This window comes from Haemaphysalis longicornis, unplaced genomic scaffold (genome assembly GCF_048455015.1).
Source record: "Haemaphysalis longicornis isolate Haplotype H1 unplaced genomic scaffold, Haemaphysalis longicornis Haplotype H1 scaffold_47, whole genome shotgun sequence".
Classification (NCBI taxonomy): domain Eukaryota; kingdom Metazoa; phylum Arthropoda; class Arachnida; order Ixodida; family Ixodidae; genus Haemaphysalis; species Haemaphysalis longicornis.
In genome coordinates, this window is record NW_027526379.1 from 1,720,813 (window position 1) to 1,739,124 (window position 18,312).

Below are 18,312 nucleotides of genomic sequence, written 5' to 3' on the forward strand. Positions count from 1 at the left end.
TGCACTCTTGCTTTCAGCACTTTTTCGAATGAACAGTTCCTTATATATTTTCGTGTTGTGTTAATGTCTTTCAGTTTCTATAACCGAGATGCGGTGTAACGACTCTACCGAAGAAAAGTTGTACAGTTATAGGGACGTTCGGTAGTGTCATCTTAAATGTACGTGCTGGAATGCCAATAATTTTCGCCTTAGACGTTCGTGAGTATTTTTTACTGTTTTTTTTTAGTTTTCAACCCGAAGAGGCTTGAAAATCGGTGCATACTCCCTCCCGGGAGAGAGAGGCGCCGCCCGGTGCCAGACACAGAATGAAACCTAAAAAGAATTCTTTTGGAGTTTCGGAGCATTGTTTACAAAAGCGAGACAACTCTGAGGGCGTTTAAGTGATTTTCATTCTACGCGACCGCATTGTGCTTCTCAACCCTTGTTTCTTTTTCCATTTTTTTTTTCGAAATGATTCGCAGCCAATAGCGATTTCATTCGAACGAAAACACAGCTGCTCGTGCACGCGCGGCTTCAGCCGGTCTTGGTCCGTTGCGATGCGCTTGAATAAATCATTACAGCGCGTCGTGTTTCTATATAGCCCTTAAATACTACGCAGATTTTATGGACGTGATGATATAATCTTGTTGGTGGGCTGAGCTTATCCGGCTTGGCAGCAAGCTCGGTGTTCTCGGAAAGTGTTAAAACAATTCAAATTGTGGGGTTTACACACGTGCTATAAAGCTACACGTGCTGTATAAAGCAGGCCGTAGGGCTCTATGAAGCGCTCTCCGGATTAATTTTGACCACCTCACGATCTTTCTCGCTTTTCGCCTCCACTTGAAAACAGCCACCGTTCCCGGCATCTAACTGGCGCCCTTGGGCTAACACGCCTTAGCCACTGAGCCATCGCGGCGGGTGCTTCAAGGCATGAATGACAGGGCAATTAAACACCAAGCTAGCGAAAAAAAAAGACAAATGCGTCACGTCCCCTTTGAGTGCCTCTGTCAGCAGTGCTGCTTTTTTCCCTTTTTCTGCGGCATTAATGCGTTTCTAATTTCGGAACATGAGGAGATGCGAGAAATTCCGCGTGATTGATCCCCGGCTACTTATACCCCTGTTACACGGGCAGTTTAAACTGCCGTCGAACAAACTATCGTTGGGATGCTCAACTGCCGCTCAACGTTTCATGCGGAGGAGAAAATCTCGGATATCGGAAAACTCTGACGCAAGAGCGGGGGAAGGCTGTGCTCGTGTACAGCCAGAACGAGGGATGGGCTCTGCGGATTTCCGAAGCCGGAAGCGCTCCGGAAGCAACGGGTTTTTCTGATTGCCCCGCGAAGGATGTCTTAAAACGGAGCTGCTTTTATGGGACGGCGCTTCGATATGGAAGCGGCGTTCTGCGTGCTCTGTTTGCGCGCTTCGAGTACGCTTCCCGCCGGCTCGGGTAATTCCGGCATTCCTCATAATATGACGTCTTGCGGTGGTGTTGATGGAGGGGATTCGCGAACACCCTTTGGTCCGACATACTTTTGAGAGCGACAAAAAAAAAAGTTTGCGATGAGCGGAAAGGTGTTTGAGTTGTGCCATGTGACGATTTTCGCGTTGCGGGGGGCAAAATTATGTAAACAATATGCACCCTGAAAATAATAAAAAAGGAAATGCAAAGAAAATGCTCATCATCTTCTCTGGTCATCTCGCGCTGCTTTTTGATTGGCTAAACCCCTCAGACGCTCCTGAATGGGTGTTCAGGGAAAAAACTGGGGCTTCGGGACGACTGAACAGCTTAGTTGTAGTGCTCCATACGCAGTTATGTAGTGAGGTTGTAGAGGACTTCCTGTGCCTTTCATTCCCCTCTCCACACCCCCCGACTCTTATCGGGAACCAATTTCTTTCCTTCTTTATCTGTTTTCCTTTCTTTTTTTACTGTCCTCTTTTCCTCTTTTTATCTTTCCTTTTTTTTATCTCCTTAGCATCGTTTGATGGGCTGCTTGGCGGGTAAAGTTTCGTTACCAGCGAAACCAGACGATGATAAAAATGACAAAACAGGGCAGCTAACTTCCGGTTCACCTTTAACAATCAACACGCGTTATATGAACTTTCCACCGTAAAGCCGCTTTACAACAGAACAACTCACCTACAAAATAGTCTCATAGTAGTAAAAAAAAAAAGCAAAGAAAAGAAACTAAATATATTGTAAGCCGGAAATCGGCACGCGCACCCCGAGTCAGTTACAGCACGTCCTGAAGTATAATTAAGCGTAGCTGAACTGCTCCTGCAGCCGTAGACGATCTTAAGCACAGGCACTTCCACCACTCTTCTCGGTCACATCCTGGAACCTCTGACCTGCTGCCCTGCCGGTGGTGAACATTTGGGTGAAGACCTTCATTGTACGACTTTGCTCTATCACTTCTATTTGACCTGCCGCGCTGGCTCAGTGGCTAAGGCGTTGCGCTGCTGAACGCGAGGTCGCGAGTTCGATTCCCGGCCGCGGCGACCGCTTTTCTGATGGAGGCGAACACCAAAAACGCCCGTGTGTACGAGATTTCGGCGCACGTTAAAGATCCCCCTCAGGTGGTCCAAATTAATCCGGAGCCCTCCACTACGGCGCGCCTCATCGCCTGCGTTGCGTCGGCGCGTTAAAGGAGCCATGAAGAGAAAACAAAAGTTTGTTTTATTCGAAAGATTAGGTGTTTCATAGTACCCCAAGCGCTTTCCCGGAAGCAAATGATGCTTTATTCACTGAGAAATAAGGCAATTTAAGCCAAAATTTTAAATCTCCCGCTAAAATTGCACATTCCGTGACGTGAACAATGGCGTCATACGAGCCGGTCCATGAAACAGGTACTTAGTATGTCGACTCCATATAGCACCCACACGCGGGAGCCGACCGAGAGGGCGGCCATTTTAAAAATACTAGTAAAACCTAGTGCACCCGCAGCCCTAGTCATGGAATCGCCTGATCCGGAGAACAAAACTCTCGCCGAGGAGCTCGGGCTTGCATTTAACAACCTCACACCACTTGAACGCTCAATGCTTCTAAGTGCACGAGCGGCAAGAGTTGTGGGATACGCGGTGGACGGGAAAGCGACCATTCCGCGATAGCCACAACAGACGAACGCCCTGCCGTCGGCACCGCTGCCTCGTCAGCCCCGTCGCGACGGACGAATACAGACTGGTACGTATGTGCCGTATTTTTATTACGGTTAATAATAGTTCAATTTCAGTAGCAGTATCACTTATGCCAGTTGGCCGGTGTCGTGTATGGAAAGCCGTTCGCGCGAGCTCTCTGCTTCGACCAGAAAGTTACGAGCGTCAATGCGCGGTGTTTACGGCATTTTTTTCCCCAAGGTCAGAGCGATTTGACGAAGTCGGCGACGAGCGCCAGCATGTCCCAGGAGTGAGCTAACGTAAGGGTCCCTGCCGTAATCACTTCCTCGGAAATGAAGCGAGCACACTCGTACTTCCTTTAGCTCTCTTTGTCCTCCGTTTGCAAAGTTCACAAAACGTAGCCACTTGCTTCGCCGAGGTTCGTCGTTGTGCAGCACATGAAAGGAGATCTCCTCACCGGCGGGGATGTCGCACTCCCTCGACGATTTGCCCGTACTACATGGGCATTTCAAAATGCAGCAACGAAATTTCATTGTAAAGTACTCGAACAAACTGAAGTTTTCAGTGGTTGTAAACTGGAAACGAGCTCGTAACGACAGCAGCAAGCCAACACCATTCGAAACTTCTGCGACGACTGGCACTATCTCGCCGCTTCTTGCTGTTCCTTACTCCCCTCGTTTCTATTTTTACCTTTGCTGGTTGGCGATATGACGGCCAACCTCCTGTCAAGGGATTAAGATACCAAGCAAGGTCGCGGCTGTACGTGCTGGAACGGTTCGTTGGCCCCTAAGAGCCTCGAACCCGAAAATTCGTCTGCGCGACGGTGGCGACGGCGAGATGTCGAGTTCGGCCGACGGTAGTTTCGTACGCATTGGCGCACACGCTTGCGTGTTCGTTCGGAACTTCAACCGTTTACTCCACCGTTCTTTGTCATAAAAAAATGTGCAGTATGTTTCACGGGCATTTAGCTCGCTATGCAAACTGTAAGCCCTGCCTAACATGCGTTTGCTTTTGCCGACCTCCACCAATCGCAGAGCATTCTCGAGTGACATCATAGGTTCTGTTGCGGAAAATGAGCTGGTGGGTCGCATGGTCATTTCCTTTTTTCCTAATTATGTAGCTTATTTGAGCGAAGTTTGCGTTATAAGTGGTGTCGTTATGGTTCTAACGAGGCAATCTTTCGAATGAACCGAACTTGTGTTTTCTCTTCATGGCTCCTTTAAAGCCTTCAATCAATCGATCAGATCAATCAATCAATCAATCAATCAATCAATCAATTAATCAATCAATCACTTCTATTTAATAAAGCTTATGCTTTCTCTCGCTCTCCCTATATTTCTGGCACCCCGCTTGAAAACATTTCTATTTCTGGCACCCAAATTATCTCTTTCAGCGTAGTAGCTTCCGCACAGCGAAAATAGCAGATTGCTCAAGGCCAGTTCGGCAATCAGCATGCACCAGGGGCAGTGAATGCCGGGGCGCCTCCAATGTGGCTCGCTTGACATTAGTGCTGCGTCCACGCCACCTATCATTAATGTACCTGCTTGCGTGAGTAGGTCATGACTTCGGGAAATAGGCTGTTGTCGCAGAGAGGCGCAAATAAAAGGCACGCGCAGATTCCGCTTGCGTATAAGCGCCTTATTGCATGCCTTTCGCAAGCAAGGAGATTGGCTGCGTGTCCCACACCGTCGGTGACCGTATGCTCGGCTTTCCCATCGGGGTCGATAATGTTGTAGAATTTGTTTTGCGCCTACTAATTCAAGGCTTATATGCAAAGCACCGCCTGCCCTTACAGTGCATCCCGCATACATCGCACTGGGAAATTTCGCGTTGTGTCTATCAGTGAACACCCTCTTGAAAGTTTTTCTTTGCACCTTCTATGTCTTATATAGTGATTTGCAAATTACAGTGGCCCACTTCCCCAATATTCTCCTCGCAGTCACTATATCGGGTTTGCATGGTATACCCTGTCGCATTCCACGTTCTGCAACGTTCAGCATCCTCAGCTTACGTGACCGTACCCGGAAACGCTTCAAAGGACAACACATTCGACGTTTAGTGTAAGCTGTGTGACAAAACTCTTAGCTCTTGCGGCTCGCATTGCTGACAGTTGAAAACGGCCGAAAGCGACACCAAGGGTCTCTCCGCGCCGTGTTGCAACACGCGATCTGTGCCTCGCTCCGATAAAATATGTCTCCGTAGTGCGCCACGTACCATAATAATTATAATAATAATAATAATAATCAATCAATCAATCAATCAATCAATCAACCTTTATTTTCGGTGCCCAGGAACAACCCTAGGGTCTCGGTACTGGTACACCATACAAAAAAAAAACACTACTACTACTATTACTACTACTACTACTACTACTACTACTACTACTACTAATAATAATAATAATAATAATAATAATAATAATAATAATGAGCCGCCCGCCAAAAGGGAGAGTGGCCGGAGGGGGAGCTCGTCAACCGGGTCGGTCAACGGGATCATCCGCATTGGTTATGCGCATTATTGGGAGCTAACAATAACAAATGTGTTACCTATTTTCGAGTGCACTCTTGCGAAAAAGAAAAAAAAATAAGGTCCATGCACGTCCATGCAACGAGCCAATCTCACTCCCCCTGCTTCTCCCCTCCGCGTTTTCGCGCATGCGCACGTGTTCGCGCCGTATGAGGACACGGGACGGTCGGATTTTTATTTCGTCTAGCTATATAAAGTTTCGCTTTAAAAACAACAACAGCACGGTCGACTCAACGACAGGGTGCTGTTATGTGAAACATCGTTCAGGTACGCGGACTGCGAGGCATGCTGAGAGCTGACACGAGCTATGAAAGCACCAGAGACAGGTCGACAGAAAATAAGAGCGGGAAAACAAGAGAAAAAGGCGGGACGTCCGCCGTGTCACGTTAGGGATCAAAGACCAGGCTTTTATGTGCAGACGGTCATCAGTCGCAGTCGCACCGATGTTGTTTGTCATATAGCACGTGCGCTTCGCTTGACATCCGCGACAGCATCCCGAAAGCGCGGCGCCCGCTTGTCGTAACGGCCCGGTTGCAGTGGTCTAGCCGCGTGACATGTCTCGCCACAGCAACAGGGCCTCTATAGTGTACATATACACACGACTGCGCGGCGAAAACAACCGCGAGTCGGAAACATTTGTTCGGCTCCATATTCGGGTTTACAGCGCAGAATATTTGTTGATTAATTATGGTTTTTTGTGGACACCTTCGGCTATGAGGTGCGCCGTCCGTATTGGAGGGCTAGGGATTAATTTTTACCATCTGGGGATCTTTAATGTGCGCCAAAATCTCGACACGCAAGCGTTTTGCGGTTTTCGCCTCCATAAAGAAAACTGCCGCCCCTGTCGGGACCGAACCAACGCCATCGAGAAGAGAAAATAGAACGTCACAACGACCACCCCAGAACAAAAAGGTTGCACCAAACTTCAACGTCATCGAACCCAGCAGAACAATTCTTTAGCCGCTCTGTCCAAATGTTTGTTACCATAGCCTTATTTCCTTGGCAATCTTCGAGAAAAAAAAAGAGTAAAGCGTGCTTCTGTGTAGGTTCTCTTTCTCTCTCTCTCTTTCTCTCTCTCTCGTACAGAATTCACGTGGACCGCCCGCGTCCTGACAGATTTTGTTGCCTTCTGGCGGTTATGAACGGCCGCTCCGCGTAGCGGATGGATGGATACGTGAATAAGAAAAAAAAAACATTTTTTTGACCAGCTTTTTTAAAACCTTGCCGACGACTTCATATCATCGTTAAACGGAGCAGTTGAATGCTCGCGCCACACCGCCATTGTTTCACTTGGGCTTCATCTTCCCGAAAACCTGCCCTCCAACAAGTTTTGTTAAATTACCTGCTCTGATTGCCCTTTAGTGTCGTCACGATCTCTGAAAGCCAATCAGAAAGGGTCTTTTTGGAGCCTTTTGGATTCGATTACCAGTCCCGGGCTCGCCGCGGACTGTTCGAAGATATTCCTATTCTATGTGGTTCTTAAAGGAGCCATGAAGAGAAAACACAAGTTTGGTTCATTCGAAAGATTGCCTCGTTAGAACCATAACGACACCACTTATAACGCAAACTTCGTTCAAACAAGCTACATAAGTAGGAAAAAAGGAAATGACCATGCGACCCACCAGCTCATTTTCCGCAACAGAACCTATGATGTCACTCGAGAATGCTCTGCGATTGGCGGAGGCCGGCAAAAGCAAACGCATGTTAGGCAGGGCTTACAGTTTGCATAGCGAGCTAAATGCCCGTGAAACATACTGCACATTCTTTTTATGACAAAGAACGGTGGAGTAAACGGTTGAAGTTTCGAACGAACACGCAAGCGTGTATGCCAATGCGTACGAAACTGCCGCCAGCCGAACTCGACATCTCGCCGTCGCCACCGTCGCGCAGACGAATTTTCGGGTTCAAGGCTCTTCGGGGCCAACGAACCGTTCCAGCACGCACAGCCGCGACCTTGCTTGGTATCGTAATCCCTTCACAGGAGGTTGGCCGTCATATCGCCAACCAGCAAAGGTAAAAATAGAAACAAGGGGAGTAAGGAACACAGAGCAGCAACGAGATAGTGCCACTCGTCGCACAAGTTTCGGTATGGAGGTCGTGTTGGCTTGCTGCTGTCGTTACGAGCTCGTTTACAGTTTACAACCACTGAAAACTTCAGTTTGTTCGAGTACTTTACAATGAAATTTCGTTGCTGTGTTTTGAAATGACCATGTAGTACGGGCAAATCGTCGAGGGAGTGCGACATCCCCGCCGGTGAGATCTCCTTTCATGTGCTGCCCAACGACGAACCTCGGCGAAGCAAAAGGGCTACGTTTTGTGAACTTTGCAAACGGAGGAGAAAGAGAGCTAAAGGAAGTACGAGTGTGCTCGCTTCATTTCCGAGGAAGTGATTACGGCAGGGACCCGGACATGCTGGCGCTCGTCGCCGACTTCGTCAAAGCGCTCTGACTTTGGGGAAAAAAAAAAAATTGCCGTACACACCGCGCATTGACGCTCGAATCTTTCTGGTCGGAGCAGAGAGCTCGAGCGAACGGCTTTCCATACACGACACCGGCCAACTGGCATAAGCGATACTGCTACTGAAATTGAAAATACGGCACATACGTACCAGTCTGTATTCGTCCGTCGCGACGGGGCTGACGAGGCAGCGGTGCCGACGGCTGGGCGTTCGTCTGTTGTGGCTATCCCGGAATGGTCGCTTTCCCGTCCACCGCGTATCCCACAACTCTTGCCGCTCGTGCACTTGGAATCATTGAGCGTTCAAGTGGTGTGAGGTTGTTAAATGCAAGCCCGAGCTTCTCAGCGAGAGTTTTGTTCTCCGGATCAGGCGATTCCATGACTAGGGCTGAGGGTGCACTAGGTTTTACTAGTATTTTTAAAATGGCCGCCGTCTCGGTCGACTCCCGCGTGTGGGTGCTACATGGAGTCGACATACTAAGTATCTGTTTCATGGACGGGCTCGTATGACGCCATTGTTCACGTGACGAAATGTGCAATTTTAGCGGGATATTTAAAATTTTGGCTTAAATTGCCTTATTTCTCAGTGAATAAAGCATCATTTGCTTCCGGGAAAGCGCTTAGGGTACTATGAAACACCTAATCTTTCGAATAAAACAAACTTTTGTTGTCTCTTCATGGCTCCTTTAATACTCGCGGCGAGTGCGAGACTGATAAGCGCCTCAGAGGCCCGTCGTGCCTCTGAGGCGCATTCCCGATTTTGTCCGGCAGGTGCCAGTGCTGGAAATACGCCCACTATGGACACGGACGCAGTTGGCTAGGGTTCCTGTATTTGTACTGCGCGGCTTTTATTTTTGCGTTGGCGCATTTGCTTTATTCGACGATGCATGCCAGCGCCGAGAAAGGAGGAAGAGTCTATCGGGCACGATCTCGTGTGTGCTCGATGCAAGAAAGCTGCTCCCCCCGCCGCCTGCGACAAGGACTGCTGACCTGCAGTTTCTCTTCCTCCGCCATCGGGAAGGAATCACCGTGGGCGTCCGTGGTGGGGGAGCTGCAATTTTACACCTTCTCGACAATGAAGAAAGGCCTCGGCGTATTATACTCGCCTCGCCTGGTGGTCCGTGCTGACTCACGCCGTCGCTTGCTTTGTGGGGTTGTCTGCTGGCTTGTATTGTCGTTTTGTTTGTCTTATATCTTGCGCCGATGGCATCATCCTTTGTTTGCGCACACTGTAATATGGCGGCGCAAACCATGCGTGTACGGTTTAGGGTAACGTGGACTGGCTGGCCGCGTCGTGATGGCGAGGTCGATCGCATTCGGCCTGGTTCGGTGAACAGACGCGAGGGAAGAGGGGGCTCTTGCGGTTGGCGAGATGCAACCATGGTTCGTTGTTTGTACATTCCTGCACTCTGCGCGCATTTTATGCCCGGATGCCTTGCTGGAATGGTGCGCTACATGTGCGTACATAACAATCGACGATGTCTCCCCAGTCTTGTTCTTTTTATTCCTTTTTATTTCGCTTTTTCAGAGCCTACGCGGCGGTAGCGGGCGCGCACGCGTGAAGGTTTTTTAGACTGCTAGCTTCGCCTGGCGCACCGCCATGTGCGCTTAGTTATTTCTCTGTTTAGATCACAACACTGGATTTCATTCTGATGGTAATGTTGACGTTATTTTGACCACTGACGCTCACTAATTAACTGAACAAGGGCTTTTACCTGGTTTGGCAACGTTGTCGTTACGCCTTCTTTACGCAAGATACATTCTTTCGTGCGCGAGCTCTGTCACGAATTTGTAGAAAAGCAACAAATTGTGTGGGTGCAGGAAGTATCAGTGTGCATCCAAAACCCTCCAGTTCCCTTTCCGCTTGGTGTTGGCCATAACGAACACCCCACTTTTGAAGCACCACTGTCACTCGCAGAGTGGGTTGTGCAGCTCACTTTTTTTACAGAGCTGTTGTTACTCGGTGTAAGTTTGCCGTTGCAGAAACAAATACTAAGAAAATGCCGAGCGCTCGTGAGCGCGTGCCTCGCAGTGACCGCCGGGCATCCCTGCCGCGCGCAGTAGCTTGGGGGGGGGGGGGGGGGGGGGGGGGCGGAAGAAGAAAAAAAATCACGCCATTTCCACGGAATGAATGATGATAAGTGGGGCGAAGCTCGAGAGGGGGAGATCATCGGTAACCGTAACTCTCCCGTGAAAGTTCGCCCATTAAGAAAGACGTAAGACTGTGTGCGTACATTGTACAAATCAACTTTTATTTTCGGAGTCAATGCTCCCAGGCCCAGACCTGGTGAAAGACCCCGCGCCATCGAGGACTACCCCGCACCTCCACCACAATTTGTCACGTAGGATGGGGCACAACGGTAAAGAAAGAACTTTTATTTAGGGCGAACTTGTGCCCGAACAAGACGAGAGGAAACGAGCAAAGGTCCTTGCGTCTCGTTCGATCTCCGAGAACGACTGCCTGCGTTCGTGGCGTGATCTCTTGCGTGATCTCCCCCTCGCAGTCCACGTGCGCTCGCGCCTCTGTTGGCGAACACAGACAAGCTCGCGCTCCCGGTGCCGAGTTTGCGCTGCCGGTTGCAGCCGGTTCTTGCGCGTGCAACGCGGCCCACTTTGCGACATCTCCGAAAGCATGCGGCGGTCACGTACCACGAGACACAAGGGATGGACAGACCCATGGCTTTAGGAGCTTCGCCCCTAAAAGAAACCCTCCAAGCCTTCGCTGTAACCGTAGCAACACTCGCTCGGAACGAGAAAGACACGTTATAGCGTACGCCGCTTGTTCGTTGGTCCTGTTGTTGCCGTGCGCATGCGCCCGGTACTGTAAAACAGCCCTCGTGCATGGCAGCGTCTAAAAGACATCCTGCTTGGGAGAGGTCACGGCGGCTGCAGCATTCTTTAGAAGCCATTGTGGGTAATTGGAGAAATGGCTACGAGTGTGCCAGTCTTTCCCGAGACGACTTGCACATCTCACTACCGCTGCGTTGAGTCGATGACGAAGCGCTGGTGGAAGTCCACAACGCTGAGGATGACTTTGCTTTCACCACTTTCCGCGAAGAAGGTGACGACCTCTCCGATTCATATTACGATTGCTGGCACCACAACCATGCAAATAAACAATGGCACTAAAACTTAGCTACGTGTCCGGCAAAGCTCACCTACAACAGCTTCGCTATTCGAGTATTGTGAGTGAGTGCAAGCTCCCCTGACTTCGCACAAGTGTTTTCCGGCAGTGGCTTTACCTCGATAGTCGAGGAAAGCGGCCGCCCGATGCTAAAAGTCACTGACGCTACCAGCATTCCCGCAGTTATTGTTGGGCGGCTGGGGGCTTTTACCCGCTGTAGAAGCAGAGTGCAGGAGGGCTGCTTTTTCAAAGTTATTAGGGCGGAAGGGGCTCATTGGAAGGTGACCTCAGTGGCCCAGCGTCGACAAGAACGGCAAAAAACGTAAGGAAGGCCAGAAACGAACCAAAGCACGTCAGTTGTTCATTAGAGGTGATTAAAGGGGTTGTGCCACCAAATTTTAGGTCTGTAAAAAGCGTGCTTTAGGCTTCGTCTCTATGCAGGGACGCTCAACACGAAGTGCGGGGTACAGGAAGCGCTTAATATATATTTTAATTCACTTCTAAAAAGTACTTAAATGCTCGTCCTGGAGATCGGGACCCAACGCTAGTGCCACTAAACACGTGGCGGCACCTCTTGTTTCTCCTTCAAAACGGATATAAGTTTTGACGCGCGAATGCGAACCGCCCGCCCGCCCGCCCGCCCGCTCGCGCGTTATGTTCGCTGAATGCGGGCCGCGAGCTGCGAACAATATTGCGGTTTCTTTTGCTATGGTTTGGCGAAATGCAACATGATATTGGAAAGAAAATGTTGTGGAAGGCCGCTTTCACTCTCCCTTCCCAGTCAAGTGATGTTGCTTGCATTGCTAGGCTTTAGTCCAATCTGGACCATTTCCTAGGAAAGGCCACTCTATAGTGCGCGGGACCAAAGGGGTACGATATCAGTTATGATTGTTTTGGAGTGGTGATTTAAAGTACTTCGAGTGGCAAACAAACAGGAACTTTCAAACGCTCCAAACTACAGTAAACAGTACTGAATGTACCGTGCCATATGCTCATTTAAATTTCACATGGTTGTGAATTTCTGCTAGTGGCAAAACGTAATTTCGTTAAGAGTGCGGTTAACAGTCTGAAAGTAACAGATGTCTGTCGCCGCCACGAATTTTTCTCCACTACCTCCAAATTTTTCTCCACTAACAGTATTACCAGAAGTGGGAACACTTGAGAAAAGTGGGTGACGAAGGGTTTCTGTTTGGGTATCTGGACAATCAACTTCATTGCTTCGAGCACCAATATAATCTGTATCGTTACTGTAAGGCTTCTGGGACGACCCGTTAGTATTTTTGCCAGAATGACGTGGCGCGGCAGAACCAAAAAAGTAGTAGGAGGTATGTGACCAATGCTTTTCAAGAAGACGGGCATGGTTTTAATTTCGGTGGTCTTTCCCTTCTTTTAGCAACACTTAATCCCCCTACTCCCATACAAAAAGTAGTCAGATTGGATTTTCTGTCTTGTGTAGTCTATATCTACTATTCGTTCCTACTGTGTTTTTATTTCTGCATCGATATAATACCCCATGCGTTTTTCTGTGCCGGAATTGGAATTACGATCAGTTAGAGGTATCTCCTCAGTTCTTCCTTTGATATTTTTTTAAAGCGTAATCAGCGTTTTCCGAGCAGTGGTATATTCCAATTTTTGTAGTCAGCCTTAGGTTACTTAGTAAAATGGGGAAATTGTAGTAAGTTCAAGCAATTGAAATAGCGCATACGCTGAATTTTAGGCCCTTTTAGTTTAAAAACAGGGCACATTTCTTATCGAAGCTTTTCTTTTGAAAAATAGACAACTAGCATTTAATATCTTTTCCTCGGCTAATTTTGAATGAAGGCATCCATCCACAATCTAGCCAAACTATTTTGTTTTGTAGTACGGACTGTGTTGTTCCGCCCTGCAGTATTTTACTCCAGGCTTGTGATTAACCCAACTTGCGTGATATGTTTTCTGCTTGTGGCTTTTCTATGTGAACCATTAAGCAATGAGCTGGATCAATGGTTCTGCCTATGAAAGGAGAAAAAAAAAAGCGTTGCCTCTCACATTTGAGCCTTTAAGAACAACATGGCTGGCCATCCTCTTAAAACGTTCTCTACCTGTCCCTCTTGTGTTGGCAGGTTTGAAGAGATGAGCTCAATGGTAATTTTACAGTTGCGCTCACTATTGCAGGTACAGAGACAGGAGGGCATCAAAATGAGCAGCGAAGTAGAGCCTGGTCCGATTTCGCAATTTTTTAAACCTTTTGTGTATTGCAGAGTGCAAAGTTTTGTGCTCGCTACGACTCTGGTGTACCTAATTTCTGGTTTCAAACAAATTTCAGATGGAGCTCTAATTCATTGCTGTGCGCAAAGCCAGAAAGTTGAAAAAACAAAAACAAAAAACTGCTGCCGCTGGAATGGGCTGCCATTTGCGACACATTCACTATATTTTTTCTTGCAAAGTACGCTTGTTAGAGAAAAATGGAGTTACTTTGGGGCTGTTAACTGGTGTGCTCTTAACTCAAAGAAAAATGACAAAAAACAAAAAATGCAATTGTACATGCACGTTTGACTTCTCGTGGAATCAGTGAGCTGTGACGTAATGCCGTGATGTAAAACTTTTTTCGTCACAAAAATGGGAGCACGGTCACAATAGTAGGCTTAACAGTGATCCTGTCATTAGGCAGAACAGAAAAGGGCTGTGTCATCAAGATCTAATATTGCACATTTTATTAGTTAGGGATGATGAGTGGGGTATCACCAACAAAAAGAAGAACATTGTGAGAACCTGTTTGTTGCTGTGTTCAGTGTGTGTGAGGATCATAGTTTAGGGTCAGTTATGTATCACCGGATCAGCAAATGCAACACGTGTGCCGGAAAATGCGTGAACCTTTGCAAAATTGTGTGTTGTACCATGCCACATATGCAGTATTGGCACATTGTTATTGCCTTGTACTAGTTGTTACAGCTGACACTGAACATTGCCAAATACTTGCGTGATCATTGTGTGATCGTACTTGTGGGATCATTTCTGGATTTTTGTTGCTACTTAACAATCTATTCAAGTTGCAAGCAGAACGTCAGTTCTCAGCTCACATGTGGCGTGACGCTTGAAAGGCTTTGCACAGAGTAAGGTTGAATACGGTCGACCTCATAATTGACCAGATTTAAGGGAAATCCCCAAGGTGGAGTAACTTTCTGCAGAGGAAAATTTGACGTCCACCTGACCTTTGTAGCCGTACGGCTGCATTTCAGGCGGGTGTCAAACTTTCCTCACTAAAAGGGTTCTACTTAAATTGAGGACGACGCAGCGAGCAATGGAACGGAAGATGATAGGTGTAACATTAAGGGACAAGAAGAGAGCGGAGTGGGTCAGGCAACAAACGCGTGTTTAAGACAAATTAGTTGAAATCAACAAGAAGAAATGGACGTGGGCAGGGCATGTAATGCGAAGGCAAGATAACCTCTGTTACCCTTAATGACGGGTCCGTCATTAAGGGTAACAGAGTGGGTCCCCAGAGAAGGCAGGCGTGGCAGGGGCCGGCAGAAAGTTAGGTGGGAAGATGAGATCAAGAAGTTTGAGGGGATAAATTGGTCGGAGTTAACCGGGATAATTGGAGATCTACGGGAGAGGCCTTTGCTGCCCTGCAGTGGGCGTAGACAGGCTGTTGGCTGTGGTGGTGGTGATGAGAACAGTGTCTAATTACTTTATCTGGCAAAATTTTAAGGTGCGCAGTTGCAGGTTTGCTGATTCAGTCTATGCACATTTTTTTTTAATTCGTGAAAAGCCCCTGCCATTTTCTTTTACATATTCTCTTATTCTTTACACACACATATTTAAGAACGTTTACCAGTATGGGGACACACCTAGAAGTCTGCAGGGCGACATCTGTTACACAGCAAATACCTGAATTCTGTACGAATAGTGGACAACCATAGAAAAAAGCTAAGAGTAACTGAGAAATCAGATCTAAAGCATTATATCATATATATCGCAGCCCAGCGTGATGTCATTGGTGAAGTAAGTGGAGTGGTTCTCCGAAGGGGTCTAATGTTCTTTTAACAAAACAGCTGTCGAAGCTGACACAAATCCGCCTGGTTGAGCGCATGTGAGCGCGTGCGTCGCGGCGGCTGCCCGGCGTCGTCCAGACTTGTGCATGGGCTTACTTTACACGAGGAGCTCCTGCATTCGTCGTGGTCGTCGTCGTGTAGCGACCAGCACACCACAGGTGCGTCATGCCAAAAATGATGACGACGAATCTGTCTAGCCATCCCTCCACACAGTCCACACGTGGAGGCGGCCACCGGACCAGCTTTCGAAGAAGTGGAGGGGAGGTCGACCGAGGTGAAGACGCGCTATAAGAGGATACGCCACACGCGTCCGTGTCGTTGGAAGACGGCGACGAAAGGGATGACGACGATTGATACTGAATAAAACACTGTGCAGACTTTACTGGTCTTTGCTTTATAGTGCTGTCCAAAATGGGTTTGCACTGCTGCGGTCCGGTTGTTCCCTCTCTCCTGGCATCCGCGGTCAGTGTGGGGAGAAACTAAGTCAACCCTTAGCTCTAGATGTGCTGTTTCTCCAGCCTTGCACAACCAGTGCAAACTGCACCAATTTTTTTATCTTCTTTTTTGGCTTTTTTTTAGCTCCGCGAACAAACCAAGAACCAAAACGCCTACGTCACTGGGTATTTATTTCATGCTCTAAGCATCACTGCACACTCGACATCGGTGCATCTTTGGCACTGAGGTCCATTCGGGAACAGTTCTAGCATTGGAACCAACTAATTATGTACATATTTGTGCCTAGAAGAATCAAAAGAAAGAGAAGCCACACTTCATTTGGTTTGGGTCCAGAAGTTCTGCCGAAATACTGCTGCATAGTCAGGCCCGTATTCACGTATTCAGGACTTTTCAGGCTCTGCTCTCCAAAGCTGCTGCAACTGGGGAGCCTACCAAAGGAAATAGCACACACACACATCGCACTGTATGAATTGGTCAGAACAGCATCCCTATTTCACCTCTATGAACCAAAATCTTGAAATTGGGTGCTGCCCGGGTGCACACGTGTTTTTGTGTCCACATTTGCTGTATTTTCACGGTTCTAACGCACACCCTTTTTTTGCTAAAAGGTGGCGCGCCATGATATTTGTATGTGCGTTACGTTACGATCAGGCTCAAAACCGAAATAGGCTTTCAAGTGGCCAGAAGCGTTGCCGTATGGAACGGACACATAGTCCCCCAAAATCCAACTCAATTCAATAAAAACGATCTGTTAAAACAACGTAAGTGAATTTCGGCGCACTAATTCCTCAATGGCATGCCGCATACCTTGGTCAGCTGTTGCACATTTTTTTTTGTGCTGCTGCAAGTAGCCCGTCACGCCTGGAATTGCGAATATCAAGGCACTTGAAATCACAAACAGCTTCAATGTTCCTCGCTATAACTTTATTTCCAGCAGCAGCTGTATAAGCCACCTTATGAAGCACAATCATTTTTGGCTTCCACAGCTGCATGCGCCAAATACGATCTCCTTCTTCCAGGCACGTGGTGGAATGTTGTTTTTGTCTGCGCGGCACAGTCAGTGTCAAACTATTTTCTTTTTCGAATTTTTCTGCGCGAACTTAGCCGTGCCTTACAAATGGGAGGATCACGCAAATATGGTACTCTTTATCCGAATGTGGATGGGGAGTGCAGAAATGTGCCCTTCAGAAGAAAGGAGCATAATATAGGATGTGAAGGTCAGGTGTAAGGAGTTTCAGGCATCTGTCTGCATGTGTTTGAGCATGCAAAACTGCCTACCGTGAAAACGGAGATTGGGTTCTACCTGTACTACTGTCTTAAAGGGACAGACAAGCGATATTTGTGGAGTGCATGTCCTCTAGCTCATATGAAAGCCAGCGTTTTATGTAATGGTGCAACTGAAAGAAATTTCTGAATAAATCGGTGGAAATTTGCAGCTAAGCTTTCTGAAATCCGAAAGGTGGCGCCATGTAGTGTCTAAACGGAACACTACCGTACAGCTCCGTCGTTTCCAATGTGTGATTCAAAAGCTGCATTAAGGAATAGGAAAGCCTGCATTTTATTGTTATCCTAGCTGGGGGCAAGTTTTTAAGTGCCTCTTTTCGTCTCACGTGCACTAAAAGTATGTTGCTGTGCAGCTCTCTGTTGTAATTGCCAGCAGTAATTTGCCGGTAGATCTAAAAATCCCGCTTTCAAACATCCTAGGGCCTTATCAGAGAAACTGTTTCGGTTCAAAGAAGTGTTTTAAGTGATGCCCTTTCATTTGATATAGAGAGCATATGCTCCACAAAAATCAGTTGGCTGTCCCTTCAAAGCTGCAGGAGTAGCTGCCACTGTCTTCTCATAGGGTGCTCGATCTTGCTTCCAATCCTCATTACGCTGATGATTGTGCCGACATGTTTCTTCATACGTACGTATCTATGCACAGGCCCCTTTAAAGGAGCCATGAAGAGAAAATACAACTTCGTTTAATTTGAAAGTAAATTTTTTCTTGGCTTCACGCATACATCGCATTTGGTTTGCCTGACGAAGTGTTCCTCTCCATGCAGTGTCCTGCCAACAGAGTCCTGTGATATCGTACATCAGCAAGGAAATGGTCGTGGGCATCGGAGACACAGTGGACCTGCAGTGTTCTGTACAGTACGCTGATGCCTACCCCGTAAGTGTGCGCTGCTGTGACTGTAGGCAGCTGCGACGAGTTCATCACGTGTCCAAGGATGTTCCAAATCTTGGAAGTGCCGTGAATTGTTGTGGTAGCTGATATGCAAAGAGGCTTCTGGTTTGCTGTGTTGAAGTGGACTGCATGCACTACAGCGGTAATGGAAACAAAACCATTTATTATGAGTGATGTGGTATCTGTGATGCAGTTCAGCGCAAGAAGTCACTTTTGAGACTATGAAAGGTGGCGAGGATTTGAAGTGCCGAGACGTAGTTGAGCGGGAACAATATTTTAGAGGAACTGTTTCAGGGCCCCTTTAAAGGAGCCATGAAGAGAAAATACAACTTCGTTTAATTTGAAAGAACTAGAATTCAGTATCTCACTCAGCTCCATTACAGCCACGAAAGATGTTTTTTTAACGACAAAAAAGCAAGAATTATTTAAAAACTTTCAAATTTTGCGCCACA

General features: G+C 47.6%; 1 protein-coding gene across 1 annotated transcript in view; it reads left to right on the forward strand.

The window, feature by feature from the left end:
- Lac (septate junction protein lachesin) overlaps nucleotides 1–18,312 on the forward strand; it is a 65,984-nt gene that overhangs the window by 19,853 nt on the left and 27,819 nt on the right. Inside the window, exon 2 of the mRNA XM_077669641.1 lies at nucleotides 17,736–17,845. Coding sequence (XP_077525767.1) covers nucleotides 17,736–17,845 — 110 coding nt within the window. The remainder of the gene's footprint in view (nucleotides 1–17,735; nucleotides 17,846–18,312) is intronic.